This window comes from Pongo pygmaeus, chromosome 4 (genome assembly GCF_028885625.2).
Source record: "Pongo pygmaeus isolate AG05252 chromosome 4, NHGRI_mPonPyg2-v2.0_pri, whole genome shotgun sequence".
Taxonomy (NCBI): Eukaryota; Metazoa; Chordata; class Mammalia; order Primates; family Hominidae; genus Pongo; species Pongo pygmaeus.
Genome location: NC_072377.2, coordinates 82,697,491 through 82,724,264, shown reverse-complemented (window position 1 = coordinate 82,724,264; position 26,774 = coordinate 82,697,491). Strand labels below are relative to the sequence as shown.

The window sequence follows — 26,774 nt, the reverse complement described above, 5'->3', positions numbered from 1 at the left end:
AATTTCCTGACACCAGATATATTATTGAACATGTGAATTTATTAACAGTATTAAAAATTAAATATAAATTATAATTGATATATCAGTTGGAATTAGATTTGGCTTAAGATGTCAGAAACCAAAATAAGAAGGTGTAAACAAGATAGAGGTTTATTTCTCTTTCTTTTCAGCAGTCCAGGACTTGAATGGTGGCTTTTTCATGAAGTCTTCAGGGACCCAGTCACTTTCCAGATCAAGAAACACTTTTGAAGTCCAGTTTTACTAAACGTTTACTAGCAGGATATATTTTTACTGAGTAATAAGTATATATTTGTTTGAATATTGACTCTGCTATGATTGATTTAGGTTTTAGCTGGATTGTATAATCCTGGAGATGGTCACATTGATCCTTATTCTCTAACTATGGCACTGGCTGCTGGGGCTAGGAAATATGGTGCCCTTTTAAAATATCCTGCACCAGTAACTTCTCTGAAAGCCAGGTCAGATGGAACATGGGACGTTGAAACACCACAGGGGTCTATGAGAGCAAATAGAATTGTGAATGCTGCAGGTAAGCATATCATTTTTTTGAAATTTGTGTTTTTTAAGTGCCAAAGAAAGAAGATATTTAGCCATAATGTTTCGTACGATGGACGTTGTCATGAAGCACTGTGATGCTCCCAAGTTAAACATTTTGTCTGTTTCTAAGTGACAAAGCCCTCCCTCTATCACTTTGCTCTTGGTGGATGCACTATCACTCTGTCCTTGGTTATCCAAAAAAAGTTGCTTATTTTCTCCATTCTGCATTTTATTTTGCTCCAGATTGTGTTTTTCCAAATTATGTTTATTTTTCCTTCCTGTGTTCACTGTTTCTCTATATGAATAACCAAATTCTAGTGTTGAAGTTCATAAGCATCCTCTTTGTGTTCAATTTGCTTTTTAGGGCAGATTTGATCATTTGGGTTCTCTCTCATCCGTTTCTGATGACTTTTGACTCTAGTTGAAAAGTTTTTAAACGCTTTTCCTTCTAGAACATTATTAAACATATGTCATAATCTTCTCTTTTTGTTGTTCTGTTACAGTTTGGACTCAGAGTAGTGAAGCCAAAAGGGATATTTGGGATAATCCAACAACACACTCATTTTCATTTGCAGAGGCAAGGTCTAAAAGGGTCATGTTACTTGGCCAAGCGGCCACTGATCGTTATGTCAGAGCCAGGACTGGGATCTGGCCTTTTGATTCTTGAGTTAATACACTTTCTAATAGGTGGATTGCATGTCAAGTCATTTTCAAGTATCACACATGCAAAATAAATTATAGTGAAAATGCTTGTGCAGTCTAAACTGGGATAATAGTCTGTATTTTCCTATAGTTTATAATGTTTCCTTTAAAACCTAAAATAAGCATGAGGCAGTGACTGATTTTCTTTGAGTTCTTGCTTAAATTATAAAATGAAAACAATCTTTATTATTTATCAGATCAAATGATATCCCATGAGGACAAGCCAGAAACCCATACCGTTATGATTCTTTCCTCTGTATTGTAACTTTTGAGGTATATACATATATATATGGTTTTTTTTTTTTTTGACGAGGTTTTGCTCTTGTGCCCCAGGCTGGAGTGCAACGGCGCGATCTCAGCTCACTGCAACCTGGTTTCAAGCGATTCTCCTACCTCGGCCTCCTGAGTGGCAGGAATAACAGGAGCCCGCCACCACACCTGGCTAATTTTTGTATTTTTAGTAGAGATGGGGTTTCACCATGTTGCCCAGGCTCCTCTCGAACTCCTGACCTCAGGTGATCTACCTGCCTCAGCCTCCCAAAGTGCTGGGATTACAGGCGTGAGCCACAGCGTCCAGCCGATTGATATTATTTTTAACAAAGCATTTTTAGTGGTCCTAGAGAAAAAGTCACGTCTTCAATATTTAAGAGTCTAAATTAGTTATTTCCGAATTTCTCTCACCCATGCCTCCTATTTGAAAAGCAATTAAATCTCATGCTTTCTTTAATATAATTTGAAATTTGCAATAATATAAAATAACTTGCCTAAAAAATAAGAGCAGTGGTACAATACAACATTGCATTGTTTTTAAGCCTCACTTTCCCTCCAGTCTCCATCTGACACTATCCTCTCTTAATGTCCTTAGGAATCTCTGGTCTAAATTCTGTCAGAAAACTTAAGGCAATGAAATAATTCAGACTTTTTTCTAAGTAGCAAGGATTCTTTGTAATTTTGCAACTTTTTCTATAGTCACATGAATTCAGGCCCTAAAAACATTTGACTGTTTTCATCATTATAGCAAATACTAAAGTAACATACTGAGACTTCCACATCCAGCACCTGTGGCAGACATTGCTAATCAATCGCTGCACTCATTTCAGATGGACTTGGACGAAGCCCCACCATTTTTCTCAACACAGTACTTTAGGCAATCATACATTCCTGACTGACATTTTGAGAAATAACATAGAAGACCTTAATTTAACACATTTATCCATTGTTTTCCTAAAATGGATAAACATGTACATAATGAATTGTCATTGTAATACATTTTTTTTCTAAACTACATACTGTAACAAAAAGGAATCACTGAAGAGGAAGATAGAATGATCTCCAAAGAGATCTGACCTAAACCCATAACACTAGTTACCAGATGAAGCTTTCTCTGCAGCTGTGAAATCTTGTGGGGTGATGGGGTGCAGGAGGGCAGGGAAAGGAGGTCCTTGAGAATAGCTGTCTCGTACTGGCCTGGAAAACAAGTCCCTGGTATTAGGACAGTGTGGCCCTGCATGGAGTGGTAATGCCTCCCTTTTTCCTTTGTTCTTGTGCTTTTTGCCCAGCCACTTCCACTCCCTTTTCCTAGTAACTCCAGGCTTTCCTTACTGAAACTTGTGGGAAGTAACTTATCTCAATTCTTTATCTCATTTAGATCAGATCTCTGCTCCCTAATCTTTTTTTTTTCTTTTTTCTCTTCCATCTCTTTTCTTCCATTGGGCAAAATTACCAAGAAAATCTAACTGATTACATATTAGTAGTCCACAGGAGGGGTGTGTGTGTGTGTGTGTGTGTGTGTGTGTGTGTGTGTGTGTGTTTAATTATCTGTAAGTCTGTTTTCAAAACATCTTTATTTAAAGGATACAAGATTCCCCAAAGGGTAAGCCTCAGTAATTGGGAACAAAAGTTTGGATATGGTCCCTTTTAGAACTGAAGCTAGCAAAGATCAGTTTTATGAATAAAAGCAACCATCTGCAGAAGGCATTATGCTATAATAAAATGGGTGGAGAGTGTGTGGCTGGTGGAATGTTTCCCACAGTTTCTCAGTGTGACCAGGGTATCTCCCAAATTCAGGCAAGGCCCTCAGACCAGCACTGAAATATGATTAAAGGAACCAGGATATGGACTTGGAAATACAACCAAAATGAAAAAGATGTAAAGGCTGCTGGGGTCTGCAGGGTATCCATAAAAAGAAAAGTCTAAGTGTAAAAATTTGTCAGCTGATGTGTTTCTGACATTGTCCATGGCAGTGGCACTCTGTGGCCCAGAGACATAGACATTGCCAACTGGGTAACTTGGGTAAGTTACTTATTTGTAAAATGGGGATAACAGTCCCCATCTTGAAAAGTTATTACAGGTAGTAAATAAGCTAATAATGTAAAGTACCCAGAATGGGGCTCACCAGGTAGAAAGCAGTAAAAAATTAGGTATAATAATTATTATGATCATTGCAATTATTTCCTTGATATTCCATGCCCTAGTCTGGGAGACACTAGCATCAGGTTATGATGGCTTCTTGGTACCAGACTTAAGACTGCTCAACTCCTGTCTTTTCCAATTTACTAGCAGAGTGGGTGCAGAATCCAGCACTGATTCTGCTGGTAAGTTGACTTCCCAAAGAGCCTGGTTATCAAGCTAGTGTGCATAAGAATCACCTTGGGAAGTTTCCCAAGCTTCAAAAAGATTCTAATTCAGGTGTTCTGGGTGGGTTCTCAGAAGCTGCATTTTAAGTAACTACTCTAGGTACTGTACTGTCTGTACTGGATGATTTGCAAGAAAATCTTTGAAGAAACACTATTGTGTAGGTGTTTCTACAGGAGAGAGAATATAATGACTGTATTCGGAGCTAGCAGAACTGGGGAAGTTTCTGATGCTTCCGACCTTTTGATGGGCGGTAGTCTAACTTGCCTTTAGTTACCAAAGCTTTCCAAATTGGCTTCACTCTACCCTTTCCCTCAGGTGCAGCTCAGGGACACGGGCAGGTACTAGTTATTATGATGCAGGCTTTTTCTCTGCATGGTGTTGAACGTTTTTCTTTACCTCATTTCCAATTGACTCATTAAATCTGAGATAACTTTGTAAAATTTACTTAAGAATTTTCCTAACATGGCAAATTAGAAATGTGATTGTGTTGTGCTCACCTGAAGCTCAGTGTTCAGCCAAAAAGAATTGCTTAATTTTGCCTGATACTCTGCGTCAAAGCGTGAGGCCATCCTTGTCATCATATAAACCATCTAGTAGAAGTAAACTTGTCCATGAACCTTCAGCCTGCATTTTAACCTCATTTTTATTAATCACTGCATTTTTAAAAAATGGAAGCCATTTCCAGTAGTCATTTTTAATTGACTCTTCTCTTTAGTTGTTTTTCAGGTGATAATGGTAGATTTTAGAATGAGTCTTCCACACTAGTCTCTCTTCCCTTGAACTTAGTGGGTGGGTGATCAGGCAGGAGTTGAAGTGTAACTCTAGCTAGATTTAGGTTAATTTGATTGACATATGGAAGAAGAGAATGCTAAAGGACACCAGCCCCATAGATCTCTATGGGTAAAACAGCTTGCTATGGGATTTGAAGTAATATAATGATACTTCTGCATACATTTCCACTTTGTATTAATGATGAAGTGCATTAATAAGCAAGCAACTGGACTCAGAAATTCATAAATATGTTTGAATAGGGCAGAATTTATTTTTTTCAATTTATGTTTTTAATTGAAACAAATATACTGGGGATACTACAGCAGTTTGAATTGCTCAGCTAAATATTTTGATTTTTGTATATTTAAAAATTGTCCTAGTGTATATAACTAGAATATGTGGCTTTACTATATTTTCGTACACAGTCCTGACATTGGTAATTCACATCTTCCTACTAGCAAGAGTAAATTAAGTCTCAAAATTACTAAAAGACCAACACACCTGTACTTGGGGAGGCTGAGTTGGGCAGATTGCTTGAGCCCAGGAGTTCAAGACCAGCCTGGGTAACATGGCAAAACCCTGTCTCCATAAAAGATACAAAATTAGCCAGGTGTGGTGATATGTGCCTATAGTCCCATCTACTCAGGAGGCTGAGATGAGAGGATCACCTGAGCCTGGGAGGTTGAGGCTGCAGTGAGTTATGATTGTGCCACTGCACTCCATTGCAGCCTGGGCAACAGAGTGAGACCACGTCTCAAAAACAAAACAAAACAGGCCAGGTGCTGTGGCTCATACCTATGATCCCAGCACTTTGGGAGCCCCAGGCAGCGGATTACCTGAGGTCAGGAGTTTGAGATCAGCCCGGTCAAAATGGTGAAATCCCGTCTCTACTAAAAATACAAAAATTAGTCAGGTGTGGCGGCGGATGCCTGTAATCCCAGTTACTCAGGAGGCTGAGACAGGAGAATGGCTTGAACCCTGGAGTCAGAGGTTGCAGTGAGCCAAGATCATGCCACTGCATTCCAACCTGTGCAACAGAGCGAGACTCTGTCTCAAAAAACAATACAAAACAAAACACCGGCAAATAGCTTTGATGCTCACAGTTAGATTTCTGGTTTGCAAATAGGTACCCGTTTCTGGATTCATTATACAAGTATGACCAACTTAGGCATTGCAACAAACAAAACAATAGAATGCAAAGGAAAGGTTTAGATGGTTACATGGAAATAAACTTACACACACAAGTACATAATCTAGGTTCCCAGACTGACTCATAATTGATGATTCTCTGTCTAGCTTGGAACCTCATAATGATAGAGACTTCAGAGCTCCTTATTAGATTCAGAAAAACAGCAGAGACAGTACTGGTTAAAAACTTATTGTGTAACCCCTAAAGAAATAAATAGGATCATGTAATCATTTCAGTGATCACTCAAAATTATTATGAAACAAACAAGCAAATAGAACTCCCTGCCCCTAAATCATCTAATGGTGGTCAGTCAACACCATATCCTTGCCAAATAATAAGCATTTTTATTATTTTAGATTCTAAAATCCCTTTATACAGTGAAGGTGCCTTGGATTTTTAAAATAAAGTCTGCAGCAAGAAAAACCAATAAGATGTGATGATTACAGGATGTCTAGTGTGGCCTTGGGCATGTCTTACCCTACTAGCCTTTAGCTCCCACATCTGTGTACTGAAAGGTCAGCCTGGGAAAGAATCAAGGGTCCTTTCAGCCACAGATTATCCAGTTCTATCTTTTGCAAATGAAAAAAATAACATTCACCTCCACAGATAAGACAATCTCTGTGCTAACGGTGAAGTGGGAAACCTTCGTCTAGGGACCTCCCTGCCTACTTATGAGATCAATCTCCCCTTACCTGTGTCTTCTCTTTCTCCCTGGTTTTGACTTCTGGTGCTTTTGTGCCTTTACAGTAAAGGATCTTACAAACTTATTCAAACTAAACTTTTAAAACAACAGATAAAACTTAATGTGCTTTCTCTCCCAAAGTATGCACCATTTTCAAATTTTAGCTTACCAGAACAATCTTGTACTTTTGGAATTTTAGGCATCCACAATTTGGGGAGAATAGGGCTTAGAGGATAGAGGAGTTGGCTTGTAGGGCTTTCTTAGGTATATCATTATGTATTATGTTGGTCACAGCAACACAGGGGCCTCTTCCTTTGCCTGATTGTCCCTGTCCACAAATATGGGCAGTCTTGTTACAGTATTTCTTACTAACATTTGTACATTTTGTATATTTGGGTTGTTCGTTTTTTCTTTCAAATAAATTTTTTTTTGTTTTTTTCCTGCCTACCTTTGCTTATGGGCAACAACATTTTCAGGAATGGAGTTCCCCTAGATCACAGATATCTTCAAATCTCTGGGCAATACAAAATATTGTCTTCTCTTCCCCCATTCAGTTTTGCAATGACAAAAGTTTAGATTGTTATGACACTTATTAGACTTTGCCATGAGTACTTAAGCCTTCTAAACATTTTATTCTAATATAAATTGCTATATGAGTGTCAGTTATGTGTTTATATATGTGCTGACACTTTTAAATGATTTTTTTGTTTAAGGATTTTGGGCTCGTGAAGTAGGTAAAATGATTGGACTAGAACATCCTCTCATTCCGGTTCAACATCAATATGTTGTTACATCGACTATACCTGAAGTGAAAGCTTTGAAACGAGAACTCCCTGTGCTCCGTGACCTGGAAGGATCATATTATCTCCGACAGGAAAGGGATGGGCTTTTGTTTGGTCCATATGAAAGTCAAGAGAAAATGAAAGTTCAGGACTCCTGGGTCACCAATGGAGTTCCTCCAGGTGGGTTCAGCAAATGAAAGTGTGTGCTAGTCAGACATGAATGGTTCATCCTCTCCATGGCTGGGGGATGGCTGTAGAATAAGACAACAGCATAATACTAGACTTTCAGATACCTGGGACATTGGAGGCTACAGGTTTGAGGTGAGCTCTGTTCTCGTATCCCTTTGAACAATCACAGCAGGGAGTGGGGGAAAAGAAAGATGTAGTTAATGGTAGAGAAGCTGAAGAAACATTTCCAGCTGCTTTGAAAGGTTCCAGATACATTTTTACCTGCCCACACAACCTCCTGCCTCCCCGTTTTTTCCTCAATCCACTGCCAGCTTGGTCTGCTTTCAAGATTTGAATATAGATGCTATTGTGCTTTTACAGCTGGAAACACAACTGATATCAGAGGCCAGATATCCATCCTACTAAGAATGAAAACCCAAGAGTCTATAACAGAGCAGAGTTTTTGGTACTGTAAATGGAGTACTTCCCATGCTACATAAATGGATATGGAAAAGACTTGTGCCTCTATGCCAAAGCAGGGGATACTATAGTTTCTCTTTCAAGTTCTTTAAGGGAGATGGTTCTGTTTTTGCTTTTCATGAAATACTTCCACAGAGCCAGATTGAAGATTGGGTCATCTAAGGAGGTACCTCAGCTTTTAATCTATAAAAAGAGCTAAAAAATCACTAGGGCATTGAAATATTACAGGGAATATAAAGAAATGTAGGAAATGGTACTTCCTAAAATTATACTTTGATAAGCTTCTTGAGATAGGAAATGAACCCCTCCACTCTACTTCTCAAAGAGTAGGCCCAAATAATAGCAAATGATCACTAAACTGCCTTCCACAGAAGTTAGGCCAGCTGGTTTCAGGGCTTTGGTTGTGCTGAGTGGGCTCTGCACATTTGGGCCTGAGCAGAATTGCTCCTGATCCCACAGGGAGGGTTGAAATGCCACTGAGAGCCTCCCTCTCTGCTGTTCCCCCATGCTGGCAGCTTCTCCTTCAAATAAATCTTGAACAAATATTTAAATAATGCCATTTGGAGGGAGAGCTGGATTGTTAGCTGTCCGTGAGCGTGGGTACCCGTGTGTGCTAGTCCACCCTGATGGTCTGCAGGCCTCCATGAGACTGACCCTACCTGTAGTTCCCAGGAAGGGCAAGAAGCTGGCTGACTGCTGTGTGGAAAAATCACCAGTGTTGGTGGAGACATTCTTTTAGAAGCTCATCACAGTGACTTTTAGGACAAGAGGAGGATTGGCTTCAAGACCCTACCTCTTTTCAGAACTCTAGCCCTTGGATGTGTGTGGGGGCAGGCTGGAGGAAGGAGGCCTCCATGCCATTCCTTCCTTGCTGAAAGGAGAGTTAAAAGGGGTCTAAAATCCACCATCTTAGATCCTGGAGCAGTGTTTCACTTTTTCCAGTATTCTGCCATGACTTTGTAAACTCCCATTTGCCCTCATCTCAGGGGATGAAACAGGTTCTTATGGTTAATTGAAGCATAACAATCTTCTTGACAAACCAAATTATAGTTTTTTTTAAAAAAACTGATTGGATTAAATATCAGAAACTATATTATTCATACATTTAAATTTTATATTAATTAAAGGTTAACTTTTATGATTTTGTTTCAAGAATAATACCATTGTTTTCAGTAATATAAATGGATACTTATCTGTTGATAGTGAATATGAAGTTCAGACTTTAACAAAAAATGGCAGTACTTTCCTAACAGGCGATCTTTAAATGTAGGCCATGTCAGAGGCTTAAATCACTTTACAAGACTTGTCAGCTCAGCTATGGCATCCTGACCACAAGGGCAAATCTTTTTAGGTTTTGGAAAGGAACTCTTTGAGTCTGATCTAGATCGAATCATGGAACACATCAAAGCTGCTATGGAAATGGTTCCTGTCTTGAAAAAGGCTGACATCATCAATGTTGTCAATGGTCCTATCACGTATTCTCCTGACATTCTGCCTATGGTGGGGCCCCATCAGGGGGTCAGAAACTACTGGGTGGCTATAGGCTTTGGGTAAGTATCTTCATGTAATTCAACATTTATTGTAGAATCACTTATTTTAGCTAAATCTAGTTCCATATTCTCAGGATGCAAAAGGGAAATGTGGGAGGCTGAGAGAGAGAAAGAGAAACAGAGAGAGACCCAGAGAGTTTTCTCCCTTTCATGACCAAGGATTCATACAATGAATAAAAAATACTGGTTCAATCACTTGTATATGTTTTAAAGAAGGGCAATTATTTCCTGGAACACAGAAGGGCAATGATTTCCTGAAGCTTTCTCTCTCTCTTTTTTTTTTTTTGGGGTGGAGTTTTGCTCTCGTTGCCCAGGCTAGAGTACAGTGGCGTGATCTTGACTCACTGCGACCTCTGCCTCCTGAGTTCAAGCGATTCTCCTGCCTCAGCCTCCTCAGTAGCTGGGATTATAGGCACCTGGCATCACGCCGGCTAATTTTTTGTATTTTTTTTTTTAGTAGAGACAGGGTTTCACCGTGTTGCCCAAGCTGGTCTCGAACTCCTGACCTCAGGCAATCTGCCCACCTCAGCCTCCCAAAGTGCTGGGATTACAGGTGTGAACCACCGCACCCGGCCTCCTGGAGCTTTCTCTTTGCATATTTCCTGCCATTTCTATTAATTGTTTCTGGTTTTATGCTGTGTATCTTCAGATAGTCAATTTGCCTCAGTTTTACAAGGATGTTTTCATAACACGATGTGACAAAGATAATTCAAAATATCAAATGTATAATATGTCTGCTGCATTTTTCACCATAATTCATGTTTGCCCAACATGATTTGTTTCTTTATAATTCCTCAGGTTGCTTTCCATTTATGACTCCATTGCCTCTTTGATGTTTCATTTCTGATATTTGTTCCGTTAATTTGGTGAATATTGATGTCAAGCCCACTCAACTATCATATCACAGCTTCTAATATTCTATTTTTCTTCCCCATTATATTTGGCCATGTATTCAACTAATGTTTAATAGCTGCTAGCTCTGTGCCAGGCCTGGGGCTAGGCATTGGAATACAGCTGACAACAAAGCAGTGAGGTCTGACCGGAGCTGGAGGGCTGCCTGAGGCACAGCTCTGCTGATCCAATAGAGAGGCTGGGGTCTCCACTAACGTAGCATCAGTGAAGACTGAGAGATGGGAGATAAAATTATCTAGATTTGGTGATCAATTCCGTAAGATATTGAAGGGAAAGAGAAAAATGGCACATGATGGCAACCTTTCTAACTTGACCACCGTCTATATGTTGGCGACATGGAGAGAGAGCCAAGAAAATAATGAGTTCCATTTTGGATGGGTTGGGCTTGAAGTGTTAAGTTTAGGTATGTGGGACATCCAGAGGGAGAAAGTCAGATGGAGATTTGGGATGGGAAGTTATAATGTAATTGAGGGCTTATGTAGTCACCTATAGAGCCCATATGCAGGCATGTGGAAGTAGGAATGCTTCTCCTGCACATCACTCATGTATCTTCTTTGGAGAAATGTCTGTTAATATCCTTTGCCATTTTCATAATTGGATAATTTGTCTTTTTATTGTTTAGTTGTGGAAGTTCTTTATGTATTCTAGATACAAGAACCTTATCAGGTACATGATTTGCAGAACTTTTCTCCCATTCTGTGGGTTGTTTTTTTACTTTCTTGGTGGTGTCCATTGAAATACAAAAGTTTTTAATTTTGATGAAGTCCAGAATATGTATTTTTCCTTGGTTCACATGTACTTTTGGTGTCATATACAAGTAACCCTTGTCTAATCCAAGTTTGCGAAGATTTAAACCTATGTTTTCTTCTAAGAGTTTTATAGTTTTAGCTTTTGCATTTAGTTCTGTAATCAGTCTTGAGTTAATTCTTGTATATGACGTGAGGTAGGTGTCCAACTTTAGTCTTTTCATATGTATAGCCAGTTGTCCCAGAACTATTCATTGAAAAGACTATCCTGTCCTCATTGAATTATGCTGGCATCTGTAATGTCTTTTTTCTGATTCCTTTTCTCACACCAAATGTGTGGTATTTTCCAGCACCAACAACCAATTCTCCAATTCTGCAGTACTAACTGGGTGTCCAACAATTCCATTCAATTCTGACACCAACTGCTGGAATTAACATAGACCCCACAGGTTAAGGGATCCTTTCCACAAGACTGCTCTCACTTCGGACACCAGTCTCAAGTCTCGGGAGACACCCATACTTCTGACCAACTGGGTATTCCCACAACCCTCTCCTCAGATTTGATAGTTTGCTAGAACCAATCACAAAACTCAGGAAAATACTTATGTTTACTCTTTTATTATAAAGGATTCGGCTCAGGAGTAGCCAAATGGAAGAGATACATAGGACAAAATGTGAGGGGTTAGGGGTGGGTGGTGCAGCACCACCAGGCCCTTTCCAGATGCCTTCCTAGCCCATCACTGTGTTCACCAACCCAGAAGCTCTCTGAACCCCATGCCTAGGTCTTTATGGAGGTTTCATTGCATAGGCATGATTGATTACATTATTGGTGACTGTACTCAATATCTCTTCTCTACTCCCTGGAGGTTGGAGTAGGGAGTGAGACTGAAAGTTCTAACTCTCTAATCACATGGTTGGTTTTTCTGGCTACCAGCCCCCATCCTGAAGCTACCTAGGACTGCTCTCCTCTCTCCACAAGAGCCATCTCATTAACATTCAAAAAATAGTAAATCTCAAATGTTTTATGAACTCTGTGTCAGGAACTGGGAATAAAGACCAAATATTTAATTTTTATTATACCACAGCATCTTTATAAAAAATAAATTGACCATAGATGTATGGGTTGATTTCTAGACTCTCAATTCTGTTCCTTCATCTGTGTCTATTCTTATGCGACTACTATACTGTCTTTTATTTATTTATTTATTTATTTTTGAGACAGAGTCTTACTCTGCTGCCCAGGGAATGGCACGATCTTGTCTCACTGCAACCTCCGCCTCCCGGGTTCAAGTGATTCTCTTGCTTCAGCCTCCCGAATAGCTGGGATTACAAGCATGCGCCACCATACCTGGCTAATTTTTGTATTTTTAGTAGAGATGGGGTTTTGCCATTTTGGCCAGGCTGGCCTCAAACTCCTGACCTCAAGTGATCCACCCACCTCAACCCCCCAAAGTGCTGGGATTTCAGGTATTAGCCACCACACCCAGCTGACACTCTCTTAATTACTGTTACTAGAAGTTACTAGCTTTGTAGTAATTTCTGAAATCAGGAAGTATGAATCCTCTGACTTTGTTCTTTTTCAAAATTGTTTTGGCTGGAAGTCCCATAAATTTTAGGACCAGTTTGTCAATTTATGCAAAGAAGCCAGCTGAGATTTTGATAGAGATTGCATTGAATCTGTAGATCAATTTGGGGAGTATTGACATCTGAACAATATTAAGTATTCTGATCCATGAACATGAAATGTCTTTCCATTTACTTAGGTCTTTTAAAATTTCTTTGAACAATGATTTGTAGTTTTCAGAGTAAAAGTTTTGCACGTCTTTTGTTAAATTTATTCCTAGTATTTTATTCTCTTTGATATTCCAATTGAATTTTAGTATTAAATAATAGAAATTGAGGATCATTGACTGTAAGGCATGTTCTGAGCAGATAGAGTCAGTGATCTCATATGGAACACCTATTAACTAATTGCTAAGGAAAGTAGGAAGTTGCTTCCTCTAGAACAAGTTATTTATAACCTAGAAATCACATCTGTTTGCATGTGACTGATGTCAGACTCCTCCCCTGATTGCTCTGGCTAATTTTCTCAGGTCATAGATACTGGGAGGTGGGTGGAGAAGACAACAGGTGGGAGTGGGAGTGGGCAAAGTGCCTCCCTGTCTTTGACAGATTTGGTCTAAACCAAAAAAGCCTTCCCCTTACCTAAAGCTGAGGTTTCTAAGATATTTCTTATGTAATATAATGGAATACCCCCATTAGCTGCCCCTCCTGGCTTATATCAGTGCACTCATTCCATGGCTCTGGAGGCCAGTGGTTCCCATACCTGGGTGAGGAGCAGAATCATCTGAGGAGCACGTTAAAAAGCAGCGTCTTGACCACGTGGTTAGTCACATGCACATTTTTTATCTCCTATACCTCTCATCGGTGAAATTCCTATTATTTGTCACTAGAACCCATGTGGCTTAGTCTGCTTGGGCTGCCATAATAAAGTACCATAGACTAGGTGATTTAAACAATAGAAATTTACTTTCTCACAGTTCCAGAGGCTGGAGGTCTGAGATCAGGGAGCCATCATGGCAGAGTTCTGGTGAGGGCTCTCTTCCTGGGTTGCAGATGGCCACCTTCTGGCTGTGTGCTCATGTGGCTTTTCCTTGGTGGGTGTGTGTGTGTGGAGAGAGAGCAAGCTCTCTGGTGTCTCCTCATAGAAGGACACTAACCCTATCATGAGGGCCCCACCCTCATGACCTCATTTAACCCTAAGTACTTCCCAAAGTATTTAGAGTACCATCTCTAAATACCATGACATTGGGGATTAGGGCTTCAACAGATGCATTATGGGAGGACAAAAACATTCAGTCCATAGCACCATGAAAGATGTATTGAATCGCAACAAACAAGCAGATTTCCAGACACTACTCCTGTAGATTCTGATTTAGTGGTCTGGAGAGGGGCCCAGGAATCTGTATTTTATTACAATAATATTTGTAATCCTTGGTACAGCCAGTTCAGGGAATAGGTGTTTGCAAACTGCTTACATATGTGCCAGTGCCCATTTACCTTACTTGCAGAATATCCTCAGCCACAGCTATTTTACTCTGGACATTTGTTTTGTCACAATTCCAATAAGTTTTTCTGCTTCTAGGTAACTAACACAATGCCCAAAAAAGTCTTATGAATTGTATTTAATTGAATCTGATTTTCTTGGCTTAGAACAGATTATAAACAGCAAATTTAAAGAGGGGAGAGTGCTATGAGATGTAACATCCAGTCATTCAACAGAGTTATAAAAAGCAGATACAAACACTCAAAAAGCATAGCAGCCTAGGGTCATTGAGAAGAATCTAGAATTCTGCAGATTAATGGTAGAGACAGAAGAAGAACCTAACTGTCCTCTCCTCTTTAAGTTCCCTTCTACTTTCACTTTACACCTTACTTCCTTATTAAAATCCTTTCAACTGGTCATACAAGGGCCCAATAGCGACCATGTATTCCTTGCCCACTATGTGCCATGAAGTATACTAAGTGCTTTTAAATGCCTTGGCAATTAATTCTCCGCCAGCACCATAAAGTGTGCACAGGAGAAGAATGAAGCACAGGGTGGTTACATAACTTGCCCAAGGTCACCCAGCTAACAGTGGCAGAATAAGAATCATACCCAGATCTTTTCCCCATACTTTTATACTTTTAGCTTCTAAGCCAGGGATTCTCCAGAGATGTTTTCTATTTTCCTAAGATGATACTTTAAAATCAAGGACATGATGTGGAAAATAAAGGGGTTTTGACATCAGAAAAGGGATTGGTTTTACATTGGCCATGTGTAGTTCATAACACTCAGTTGTATGGAATTTTATGTAAAGCTTGTTAATGGTTGGATAACTTTTTTGTAAAATATTTACTTCTTAGAAATAAATTAGATTTGATTCAGGATTCCCCCTCTCCGCCACTCCCACCCAAATAACAGCACTCTGCCCATTTATTTGCCCATGTGCATGGTTGAAAGGGAAAAAACATGATGGTATAGCAGCCAGGCCATAGGAAATCAAAGTACCCCTGGCTCTGCCCTGGGAGTCTGTCAAAAATATAGACAGTGCTGTATCTGCTATGTGTGTCTTGGCTGAACAAAGACTGAGAACTACTGAAGATAGGGAAGTCCGATAACAAGGAGCATGCGTTCCAGGGTCAGATAAATGAATTTGTATCCTGAATCTACTCTTTACTGCTGTGTGACTTTATTTAGCCTCTGTGTGGAGGCCGATCTTTCTCCTTAAAATAGACTTGCTAAAGCATAAATCAGCTTCTACGTGTTAGATGGAAACTATGCCTGGTAAATGGGAGGCACTCAGTGTTGGTAGAACTTCATAAGCCTTCAAGTCTTATTAACAATATAGCTCTCAAAAATGGTACCTGTTCTATATGGGCATTGGGCCTGGTTAAATGAATGTGCTAAGTTTAATAAACATTTTAAGCATATATTTAATAATTTTTCTTGCTTTCTTAAAATTTAGAGAGGTTGTTTGTGGATAATTTGGATGCCCCATGTCTATTAAACTGCCCAAAGGAATGTAAATTGCTGTTTTTTTATTCTCTTTGAGAAAGTCTTTTATAAAATGTAGGCACTCATTTTTATGAAAGCAAAACAGGTGTCTTGTTGTGGGAAAAGTTAGTTAACATTTTCAGCATTTGCTAAAGTTCCTCCCATGCTCTTAGAAGCTGTGGTTCTGGCTAAGTTGTTGTTGTTGGGGATACTAGCATTTCTGTGTCTTGATGTCTGCTTTGTATCCCCTTTTCTTGCTTCTCTCCCCATGATTCTCTGCTCATTCAGTTCCTTGGAAGCTCCTGACTTAAACCACAGATGAACCCACAGTAGAGGCCGTCATTAGACAAGAGTGAGTGGGTAGAACTACACATGGCCAATGTAAAACCGATCCATTTTCTGATGTCAAAACCCCTTTATTTTCCACATCGTGTTCTTGATTTTAAAGTATCATCTTAGGAAAATAGAAAACAAGCCCACCTTCCCCATCAAGTGGCCTATTAGTTGCAAAATACAAGAGACAGTGTTCCTTTCTACCTCTTTCCACAAGTCCTCACATGAGGGCCTCTTTGCCTGAATGTTTCTAAGATAATGGCTCAAGTTCCTTGCACAGAGGTCATTGTCTAAGGAGGTCAGAACTAACTTGAGTCTGAGAAGAGATGGATGGTACACCACAGTACATACGTTTCTGCCACCGTGTTTCCTACCAGTCAGGATAATCATAGCTCAGGAGGGCTGTTAGGGTACCAGGCACATCTGCATGTTTGCATTCTGGCTCCAACCCCTAGTTTTCCTAAAGCAAAATTCTTATTAGTTAGGAGTCAAGGATCATCGAGCCTTTTCCCCATAAAGAGCTATTTTGTTTGTTGTTGTTGGTTTTTGTTTTGTTTTGTTTTTTGGGAGAGGGTCTTGCTTTGTTACCCAGGCTGGAGTGCAGTGGTGTGAACATGGCCGACTGCAGCCTCTACCGCCTAGGCTCAAGTTATCCTCCTGCCTCAGCCACCCGTGTACCTGGGACCACAGTCTCGCGCCACCATGCCCAGATAATTTTTTTATTTTTTTGTAGTGATGAGTTCTCACTTTGTTGGCCAGGCTGGTCTCAAACTCCTGGTCTCAAACGATCCTTCCAAAGTGCTGGGATTACAGGTGTGAACTACTGTGCCCTGCCCAATAAGGAGCTATTTTGCAGGTATACATCTCTTGAAACTGTAAATAAACTAGCTATCAAGTCAGGCACATTTAATTTGGATGCCTAAACATGCCACTTTTAAGGAAAAAATTGTTCCGTAGAGATTATGTTACTTGTGTGTTCTGATTAGCACAGAACAGTCCGACTTTGAAGCCCTATAAAATAGTTTGATCATGTTTCATTTGAAAACTACATGTGTTAGTAATGGGTTTTCTATCCCTGTATTTGAAAGATATGGCATAATCCACGCTGGTGGGGTAGGGAAATATCTCAGTGACTGGATCCTGCATGGAGAACCTCCTTTTGATCTGATAGAATTGGATCCTAATCGCTATGGCAAATGGACAACAACCCAGTACACTGAGGCCAAAGCAAGAGAATCATATGGATTCAACAATATTGGTAAGGTGCAAATTTACTGTTGTCTACAAAGTGTTGACAGAATTGAATTGCAGCATCTCTGACTTTAGATGGTCTTTATTCTATTCACTGGGATGGCGGTAGTTAGGGACTCCAAAAAGCATTGTGCCCCTAAGACATAACAAGGAATATATATGGATGTATATATTTAACATGTGGAATGCCTCGCTGGTTTTAAATTTTAAATATATTTTTACTTTACTCTTTGATGAGTCATATAAATGACAGCTCTGTTTTCTACATAAATCATTCATATATATGTATGTATGTATGTTTATGCATCTTGGTTTTAAGTACTGTATTTCCATATTTGGAATCCCATAAAAGTATCTTGTTGTTTTGGCTATATGTGATTTAAAGTACCAATCTTTCTTTTCAGTTGGTTATCCTAAAGAAGAACGGTTTGCTGGGAGGCCGACTCAACGAGTCAGTGGGCTCTATCAAAGGCTGGAGTCTAAGTGTTCCATGGGGTTCCATGCTGGCTGGGAGCAGCCGCACTGGTTCTACAAACCAGGCCAGGACACTCAGTATAGGTGGGAGAAGGACTTTACCTGCCTGTGGTTCTGACCGAGGGGTGAAACAACGGGACAGCAAAAAGTGCTGATTCCGTCTTACACTCCATTGCTCCACCCTTTTCCAAGGTGCACTGAGCCTTGTCCTACAAAAATTACTCTCTGGCAGTGGTGGCATTAGCCTAGCCCACAGGACACTGGCCCACATCTAGGACTTACGTGACCCTGTGAGTCCTATAGCCTGCCTTGGTGAAGCCTCTTGGCATTTACCAGATGCTCAGAGGAACCTTCCGACCCCCCTCCAAATTCCCACGTGGCTTCAGATGGCTCCTAAAGGTTTGCTGTACTTTAGGATGCTCAGTGGAATCACATTGTATATAACCACAAAATGTACCTGGAGTTTTGGATTTTCTGTTCATCCTGAAATCGCTCAAAGCAACTGCTTTCTAGAGTGTGTGCACTGAGCCATGCAAATTATATGCACAGTTGATAAATTAGCAGAAAAGATTATTTGCATAGCATTCCAGGTTAAGCGAAAACATAAAGTATGCCACTAAAACAGTTCTCTGAATTCGGGTAAAGTGCTACCTGCCATTGTTGTACTTTGGATTAATAGTGATTATACATATTTTTCTCAAGAGAATCCACAGACCAAGGGAAAACAAGTTGCAAATTTAGAAGTTACGTTATCCTTATTTTTGAGCTGTCATTTTGCTTTTTACAATAGGTTTTGCTATTTTAAGACTAGATCTAATTCATACAAAGTATAGCAGAGAACCCGTTGTTGAAGAATAAATTTGGGCTTTATAAGCAGCCAATCTAGATTATTTGGTGGCCAAATACTGATTTGGTTTTTCCTAAATGACTCTAATACATCACTTTTACTCTTCACTTAGTGCTGATTGGATCTGGCCTAAGTTTCTTCTGCCATTTAATAATTAAACTATTGAAAATTCATGTTACAGACATAGCATCCTGCTCTGAAGTTAAAATACCACATTAGAAGTCCACTTCATAAAGCAGAAAGGACCTTTAGTAATGAGTCAAGAGACCTTTGTTCCAGATCTGGCTCTGTCAATGCAAAGGCCTTGGAAATAATTTTGTGCCTTTTCTCTGAAAAATGAAGATTTGGGACCAGATCCTTATGTACCCCAGGTGTGGACCAACAGCATAGGCATCTCCTGTGAGCCTGGGAGAATGCAGACTATGGGGTCCCACCCCATACCTGCTGCTTCAGAATGTGGACTTTAACAAGTGCAAGTGATTTGTATTCCCATTAATGTTTGAGAAGCACTGGACCAGATAGCTCCACCCTGCCCCCCAACCCAGACACTCTGATTTAATTAGGGCCATTTTAAAACGCTCTCCAGATGATTCTAATATGCATCTAGAATTGAAAACCACCAGACTGGTTGACTTATAAACTCTCTTCCAGATCTGAGAGCCCATGAATTATATCTTATTTTCCAGTTAATCAGCACTTTACTCACTGTGAAATGGGTCAAAGGGATAAATGAGTAACTTTAAAGGTCAGATTCCAACATACACGAATGATTTGCAGAACAGAATTTCAGGTTGCATGGTCCCGCCTCACATAGTCCCACTCCCCGCTGCCCAAAGGATTTTCTAGATGAGGAGGGCTTATTAAAATATCCTATTCTGTAATTTTTGAAAAATGAATGGGAGTTGTTTTATGACACTAAATGTTGTGTTTCAGGCCAAGCTTTCGCCGCACAAACTGGTTTGAGCCTGTGGGCTCGGAGTATAAACAGGTTATGCAAAGAGTAGGGGTAACTGACCTATCACCATTTGGCAAGTTTAACATCAAAGGCCAAGATTCCATTAGACTACTGGACCATCTCTTTGCAAATGTCATTCCAAAGGTAAATAGCCTTGTAGGGATACAAGGTCCAGGATTCTGACCTATTTAATTCTTCATCCCGCATGTTATTTTAGTTCACCTAATGATTTCTGGATGAAAACTAGAACTCTTCAACTGACCAAAAGTATACAAGCTTATTTTCTTTCTTTTTTTCTTTTCTTTTCTTTTTTTGAGAGACAGAGTCTTGCTCTGTCACCCAGGCTGGAGTACAGTGGTGTGATCTAGGCTCACTGCAACCTCCGCCTCCCAGGTTCAAGCAAGTCTCCTGCCTCAGTTTCCCAAGTAGCTGGGACTACAGGCATGTGCCACCACGCCCAGCTAATTTTTGTATTTTTTAGTAGAAACAGGGTTTCACTATATGTTGGCCAGGCTGGTCTCAAACTCCTGACCTCAGGTGATCCACCCGCCTCAGCCTCCCAAAGTGCTGGGATTACAGGCATGAGCCACCACACCCAGCCTACAAGCTAATTTTCAAATTTAAATTTTTGTTGAGTGAATTCTCATCCAAGGACCTTATGACTTTGCTTAATTGTGTTGATGGGAACTTAAAATTGAGTTCTGCAATTAAATGAAGAAGAGCTTTTAAATGGCAAATAGTTTTAAATGATTGTTTAAATGGAGAACTTCAAATTACTGTTGGGTTTAGGTTTACAGATAATTCATACAATTGACACAAACGGTAAGATTCAGATACTTTTCATTCTTAACATCCACATTGTTATTTAAATAGGTGTTAAAAGGATGCATGTGATTTTTAGTTCATCCTAAGGTAATTTTAAATTTTTTTATGTAGGTGGGTTTTACAAATATAAGTCACATGTTAACACCCAAGGGTCGAGTGTATGCTGAGTTGACTGTTTCTCACCAGTCTCCCGGGGAGTTTCTTTTAATTACTGGCTCTGGATCAGAACTTCATGATCTTAGGTAAGTGCACACCTAGTAAGAAAATTTTGTACACATTATATATTGACTCAATCTTACATTGAGTTTTTCTTTTTACCAGTACTCGAAAGTACAACTTTGTTTCTTCTTAAACCTGATTGTTTCAAATAAACTATATGTTGTTTTTTATACAAAAATATTTGAAGTGAGGGCCCCTGCCCCTCCCAAAGGTAATTCATCCATAGGTTACTGGTTCTAATAATATTAATTCCATTTATTAGGCATCATCAATGTGCCAGAACCTTTTTTAGACATTACCTTAATGAATTCTCTTAATATTTTGCAAGGTATATATGATTCCCATGATCAGATGAGGAAACTGAGGTTTGGGTTAAGGGAACTTACTCACACGAGCTTTTTGATTCTGATGCCCACATTCGGTCCACTTAAGTAAGCTGTCTTCCTAAATTATCTTTGTCCTTTGTGATGCTTTGTGCTTTCTGGCCCACAGCTGGATCTAAGTTGCTGACCTGCCAAGTCCAGCCTTTACATGAATCTTCATTCTATTATAAGGTCTTTAGTATAATATTCCAAATATTTTTGGAATATTATTATTTAATACATGTCTTACTCTGACAGATTCTCGTCTTAGTTGTAGAGTGATGCAAATTATATGCTCCAATCCAAGATGTACTGGGGCCATCTTAATAGCTTAGCTTTGTGTAAATCCAGATGAACATTTTGTGATAGACTTAGATAGCTCAAGGACTGCTCAATAAATTAGAAACCAGCCCTATAGCTGGGTCCCAATAACTCATCAAGCCATAGAAATTGAAACTAGAGTTTCTGTCTTTTCCTTGTGATGGTCAGAGCAATTACGTGTCTTGTGGCAGGCACATTATTAACCTTTAGCAACGTAAGTGTGCCTCCTGTGTACAGGTATTAGACAAAATTTGGGTTTAAATTAATTTTTGAAGGCTGAATCATTAGTTTAAATGCAAAAGGGCTGTGTCACTATTTAAAAGAATTGTGCGGCAGAGCTCATTAAATTGAAGGATCCTTCTGTACTGTGAAAAATTACCCCCCAAATTTATAAGTGGGCGATTTAAAGAGAATCATCACTTAACATCTCAGGGGCTCGGTTTCCTCAACTTTAAAAATCAGTGTGATTTCATGAAATGACACTCTGGGGACTTTCTGATAACTCTAGACACAAAGCATGTCTTCAGAGAAATAATTTATTACCAAAGTACGTTATTCAAGCAATATTTAGCACCATGTTCATGACTGAAACGCAGATGGATTGAAGAAGAAGCAGTCAAAGGTGGATATGATGTTGAAATTAAAAACATAACCGATGAGCTTGGAGTTCTTGGAGTTGCTGGGCCACAGGCAAGAAAGGTCCTTCAGAAACTGACCTCTGAAGATCTTAGTGATGATGTTTTCAAGTTTCTTCAAACCAAGTCCTTAAAGGTTTCCAACATTCCTGTCACTGCTATTAGGATATCTTATACTGGTAAGATTGGAAAACAACCTGGACTAAGTCTCTGAAATTTAAAAGGTCAATTTAAAATTAAAAGGTCATGTCACCAGAAATGTGTGAGTGTGTATGCATGTGCACACTCACACTCACTTTTGTCCATGTGACTTTGGAGGAAGCTTTTGTTCTGCCCAGCTCTTATGTCAAGTCTGTCTATTCACTCCTCATCTTGAAAGTGGTTCCACAGATTTCTAGTTGTTGCTTCAGTCCCACAGCTGCCTACGATCTGGAAGGGCAGACAAAAAAAAAAAGGGGGGGGCGCTGCGTGCGGTGGCTAACACCTGTAATCCCAGCACTTTGGGAGGCTGAGGCGGGCTGATCACCTGAGGTCAGGAGTTTGAGACCAGCCTGACCAACATGGGGAAACCCCGTCTCTACTGAAAATACAAAATTAGCTGGGCATGGTGGCGCATGCCTGTAATCCCAGCTGCTCTGGAGGCTGAGGCAGGAGAATTGCTTGAACTTGGGAGGCAGAGGTTGTATGAGCCAAGATGACACCACTGCACTCCAGCCTAGGCAACAAGAGTGAAACTCCATCTCAAAAAAAAAAAAAAAAAAAAAAGTGGGGAAGAGGATTGGCTGAAATAGTCAGGCCAGCCAACTCTATCTGTGAACATTCAAGATGGTCTCCTGGAGATAGAATCTCCCATAGAGACCATTTTGAATGTATCAGGTACCTCTCCTAGAGCATTGCCAACAATCCGTCTTTCCTTCCAGACTGTAAGTTCACTGAGAAGTCTTCCTCTAGCACCTAACCTTGCACATGGTAGGTATTTGATACAGAGATGAATGAATGCTCTTCAGTTCCCCAGTGGTGCTCTGGGCTCCCTTCTAAGTTTTTCTAGACCTTCTTGTCTCTCGCAGGAGTACTGCATGCCCAAGCATTCATTCAATTATATGTTGCTCCTATTCTGTGGTATCCCATAAAAACACCTTACCATGAGCCCTCCACCCTGGGAAACAGGAGAACACAGAGATTAAAGACCATAGCTTTTCTCTGGGCTGCTGCTATACGTTTTCCCTGCCCTTCTTCCACCCAACCTTGGCAAATTCTAGAATAAAAAATGAGCAGGGCTGGATGCAGTGGCTCATACCTGTAATCCCAGCACTTTGGGAGGCCAGAGTGGGAGGATTGATTGATTGATTGTCCCAGGAGTTCAGGACCAGCCTGGGCAACATAGTGAGACCCTGTCTCAACAAAAAAACAAGACAAAAAAACAAAACAAGAACAACAAAAATAAGCAGGATTTTTTGGGTTACATTTAATTTCTTTTGATTTTTGCCCACAGCTCCATTGGTGAAGGAAATGACTAGGGAAGAAGTGGGAGGGGCAGAAGTCAGTGACTATGGCTTTCTCACTATGAGGATAACTTGAATAATTTTTAGTTGACTGTATTTTTAAGCTTGTGATTTTTGGGCAAGGTGTTGGTTTAAACCTTGAACTCGTTGCCTTGATAAACTGTGCCATGCTAACTATTCACCTAACGTCATTGTCCCGGAAAACAGTCAAGCCTCATTAGAAAGCTGGGGTCCAGGGTGGAGACTAATTCCTGCATTATAGTCTTTCTGAGTCATGACAAGAGGTGTCCTGCATACCACCATCTACATGGGAGTCAGGATCGGCACAAATGCACCTGTGATATGGTGGGCTTCTTCGCAGTGGGGTCTTGTAAATTTTTGTGAGCTGGTCTTTTTAGAGACTGACAATGTCTATGTTGCATAAGTGGAATTTCTCCTGCTTTTATGTGTTCTAGCTAATGCACATTAGATCTAGTGATCGTTGTTCTTGCTGTGCTGCGGCACCTGTGGGTTTATTTCAGGTGAGCTGGGTTGGGAGCTGTACCACAGAAGAGAAGATACTATGGTGCTGTATGACGCTATCATGAACGCAGGCCAGGAGGAGGGAATCGACAATTTTGGAACCTATGCCATGAATGCCTTACGCCTGGAGAAAGCCTTCAGAGCCTGGGGGTTAGAGGTTTGAAATGCTAGCATCTTTATTAACATTTTATGTTTATTTATCTCATTTTTATATAAGGGCTGGTTTGAACTGCAATAACATTGGTTTTGGCTGTAAGAGAAATTATGTATCATTGGATAACTTTATTTCATTAGGGGAAGAGGTTTTTCTCCTTAATTTCTCAAGTGAAAGTTCAGTGGAATTCTGACATATGTTTATTCTGCCTTAATTCATCCTAGTTGGCTGAGAGCCCTAGATATCTGTCTTGGACTTTGGGGAGCCGGCTTGCCTCATGGGATTAGAATAACACTTTTCAAAGTCTCTCCTCCTCTGTCATTTTGCCCGTCTTCATTTTCTTATCTTGTACCTTTTGGTGAATTAACACTCCTTTCTGAGGGGCAGGGTTGATGGTCCAGAATGTGGTGGTCCAGCCTTCCTCCACCGTTAATAATGGTTATTAAGAGTTTCTATTTGTATAGTGCTTTAACCATTTACATATTTTCATACGCATGATTTCATTTTCCTTCTGAACTCTCCATTACCTCTATTTTACACATAATAACACTGAGACTTAGAGAACCACTTGGTCCAGATTACCTAGTAAGTGGCCAGCCTGTGGTTTAAACTCTGTTCTCCTACTTTATTTCCAATATGGCAGGCTATCTCTGGACCCATTCACTATTTTCAGATTCACTAGTTGTTTCTTTGGAAGACACTGAGGTTTTAGGCCTGAAAGGTAAGATAAGGGATAGTGGTAAAAGATGGACTCAGAGCGGGGACTCTTGGGTTTGAATTTTTCCTCCACCACCCACCAGCTATCTGGCCTAACCCTCCAGAACTTCTGTTTACTTTTCTAAAAAATGGATTTTTTATGCTACAGAATTATCATAGTAGAGAGAGTCTAGGAAGTGCCAAGCACATAATAAAGTGCATTTGATTGGAGGGGAGAGTGTGTTTCAAAGCCCAGGCAGAGACCCGCGGGCATTTAGAGTACGCAGAAGCAAGTGGGCAAGCTCTCCACGAGAGGTCCCCTATTAGAGGATTCTCTAGCTACAACTGGGGACTGAGGTGAGGCTAGGCGCAGATACAGAAAACGGAGGACAGCGCGGTCCCCACACTCTCCGAGGAATGAAGCAGCAGGAGCAGCCCTTTGGGAGTCAGACATTTCTCCATCCTCCTGCCTTTTATTTTCTCAGATTTCCTCTCCCTGCGACCTCCTCTGGAGAGCTTTTCTCCTTCTCCGGTCCCTCCGATTTCCCAGCAGTGCCAGAGCGCCCTCTAGTGTTCGTACTGCAATCCTCTGTGCTTCATTTTTATTTTTTCTTTGAAGAAATTCTGAAATTTTGAACAGATAAAAATAATTTTAGAATAGCTCAAATTGATTAAGAAATATGAGGCAATGTTTTATGTCATATAAAACAAGCGTACTTTCATTTGGTTTATGCAGGTGCTGTATTGCTTTAAAAGTTTGACTATTTTTAGGGGATTTAGACTAGTTCTCTCACTGCGAAGAGAACAACAAAACAAAAAAAGAAAGAAACAAAAACCATTAACTTCAGGTCTATTACCAAATATTGGCGTTAGCCCTGAGTTGGTAGCTATCACAGTGACTTGGCCACATTTGAAGAGGTACAGATTCAAACTCCGCTTATTCCTTTCTCCTCTCCTGAACTGTATCAGCCACCTTCCTACCATCTGCTTTCCCTCCACCTTACCCTGATTCTTGGTTAATTGTAAGATAAGTAAATTGTTTAATAACTTTTCAAAACGTAGTTATGTAAAATTATTGCAGAAAAACATGTGAAAATCTTGTTTCTAGAAGAAACATCATGTACATTCCCTCAGATGTTTATTAAAATGGGAGAGCTGTGGAAACAGTGAATTTTAGTTTCTATATTTGTTATATTCAAATGACCAGTTTTGCGGAAAGGCTACATCGAATTTTGGATTAAAAAATTGTTTTCAAAACCAGTCTATAGTTTGCTTTTCTTTAGAATCTGTGTTGAAAACTCAAAAAGTGTTCTTTCTCCTAAAAACAAATATGAAAGTGATGTTACCAAAATGACTTGCACTCATCTAAGATTTAAAATGTGTGTTTCCTTTTTAGATGAACTGTGATACAAATCCTTTGGAAGCTGGACTGGAATATTTTGTGAAGTTAAATAAGGTATGTTTACATTCCAAAGTGTGCTTGAAGTAAACCTTAACATTACGATGCTATTTGGTGACAGAGCCATTCTTTAAAATTTAACCAAGTATGGATTATAGGAGAAACAAGGTGAACATAAATACTAGCATTGCTCAGTTGTGTCATATTACTCTTTTGTCAACATTTGCTTAGTTGAAACTATTGGAGTGTGCTTGCAGATTTAAGATAGCAGAATCCAGCATCTTTAAGGGCTAAATCTAAATTCTAAGATAAAAATTAGTAAGGATAAGAAGATTATCTGTCAGATTCTAGTAGACATTTATGTTAGAAGTGCACCATGTTGTGTATTTTACAGTAACTCCCGGTGACTTGGGAAATTGCACATTAGCTGATCAAACATACTGCATTCATTGATCCTTCTGGATACTCACAGTGTGGAGCAGCCTCACTTCAGCATATTTGTCCATCTGCTTGTCAAGCATCTTTGTGTGTAACAGCAACGTCTGAATATAAGCAAATAACACGT

General features: G+C 39.9%; 1 protein-coding gene across 5 annotated transcripts in view; it reads left to right on the top strand.

The window, feature by feature from the left end:
• The window catches only part of DMGDH (dimethylglycine dehydrogenase), a 122,604-nt gene that overhangs the window by 69,091 nt on the left and 26,739 nt on the right, over positions 1–26,774 (top strand). For all 5 annotated transcript variants that reach the window (XR_010126472.1, XM_063665429.1, XM_054488254.2 and 2 more), the window contains 10 exons: positions 346–550; positions 7,253–7,501; positions 9,321–9,519; positions 17,136–17,305; positions 17,703–17,856; positions 19,553–19,718; positions 20,511–20,641; positions 21,898–22,115; positions 23,960–24,117; positions 26,207–26,266. Coding sequence is in view for 4 of the 5 variants with exons in the window: in XM_063665429.1 (XP_063521499.1) it covers positions 346–550; positions 7,253–7,501; positions 9,321–9,519; positions 17,136–17,305; positions 17,703–17,856; positions 19,553–19,718; positions 20,511–20,641; positions 21,898–22,115; positions 23,960–24,117; positions 26,207–26,266 (1,710 nt within the window). In the remaining variant the exon portion in view is untranslated. The remainder of the gene's footprint in view (positions 1–345; positions 551–7,252; positions 7,502–9,320; positions 9,520–17,135; positions 17,306–17,702; positions 17,857–19,552; positions 19,719–20,510; positions 20,642–21,897; positions 22,116–23,959; positions 24,118–26,206; positions 26,267–26,774) is intronic.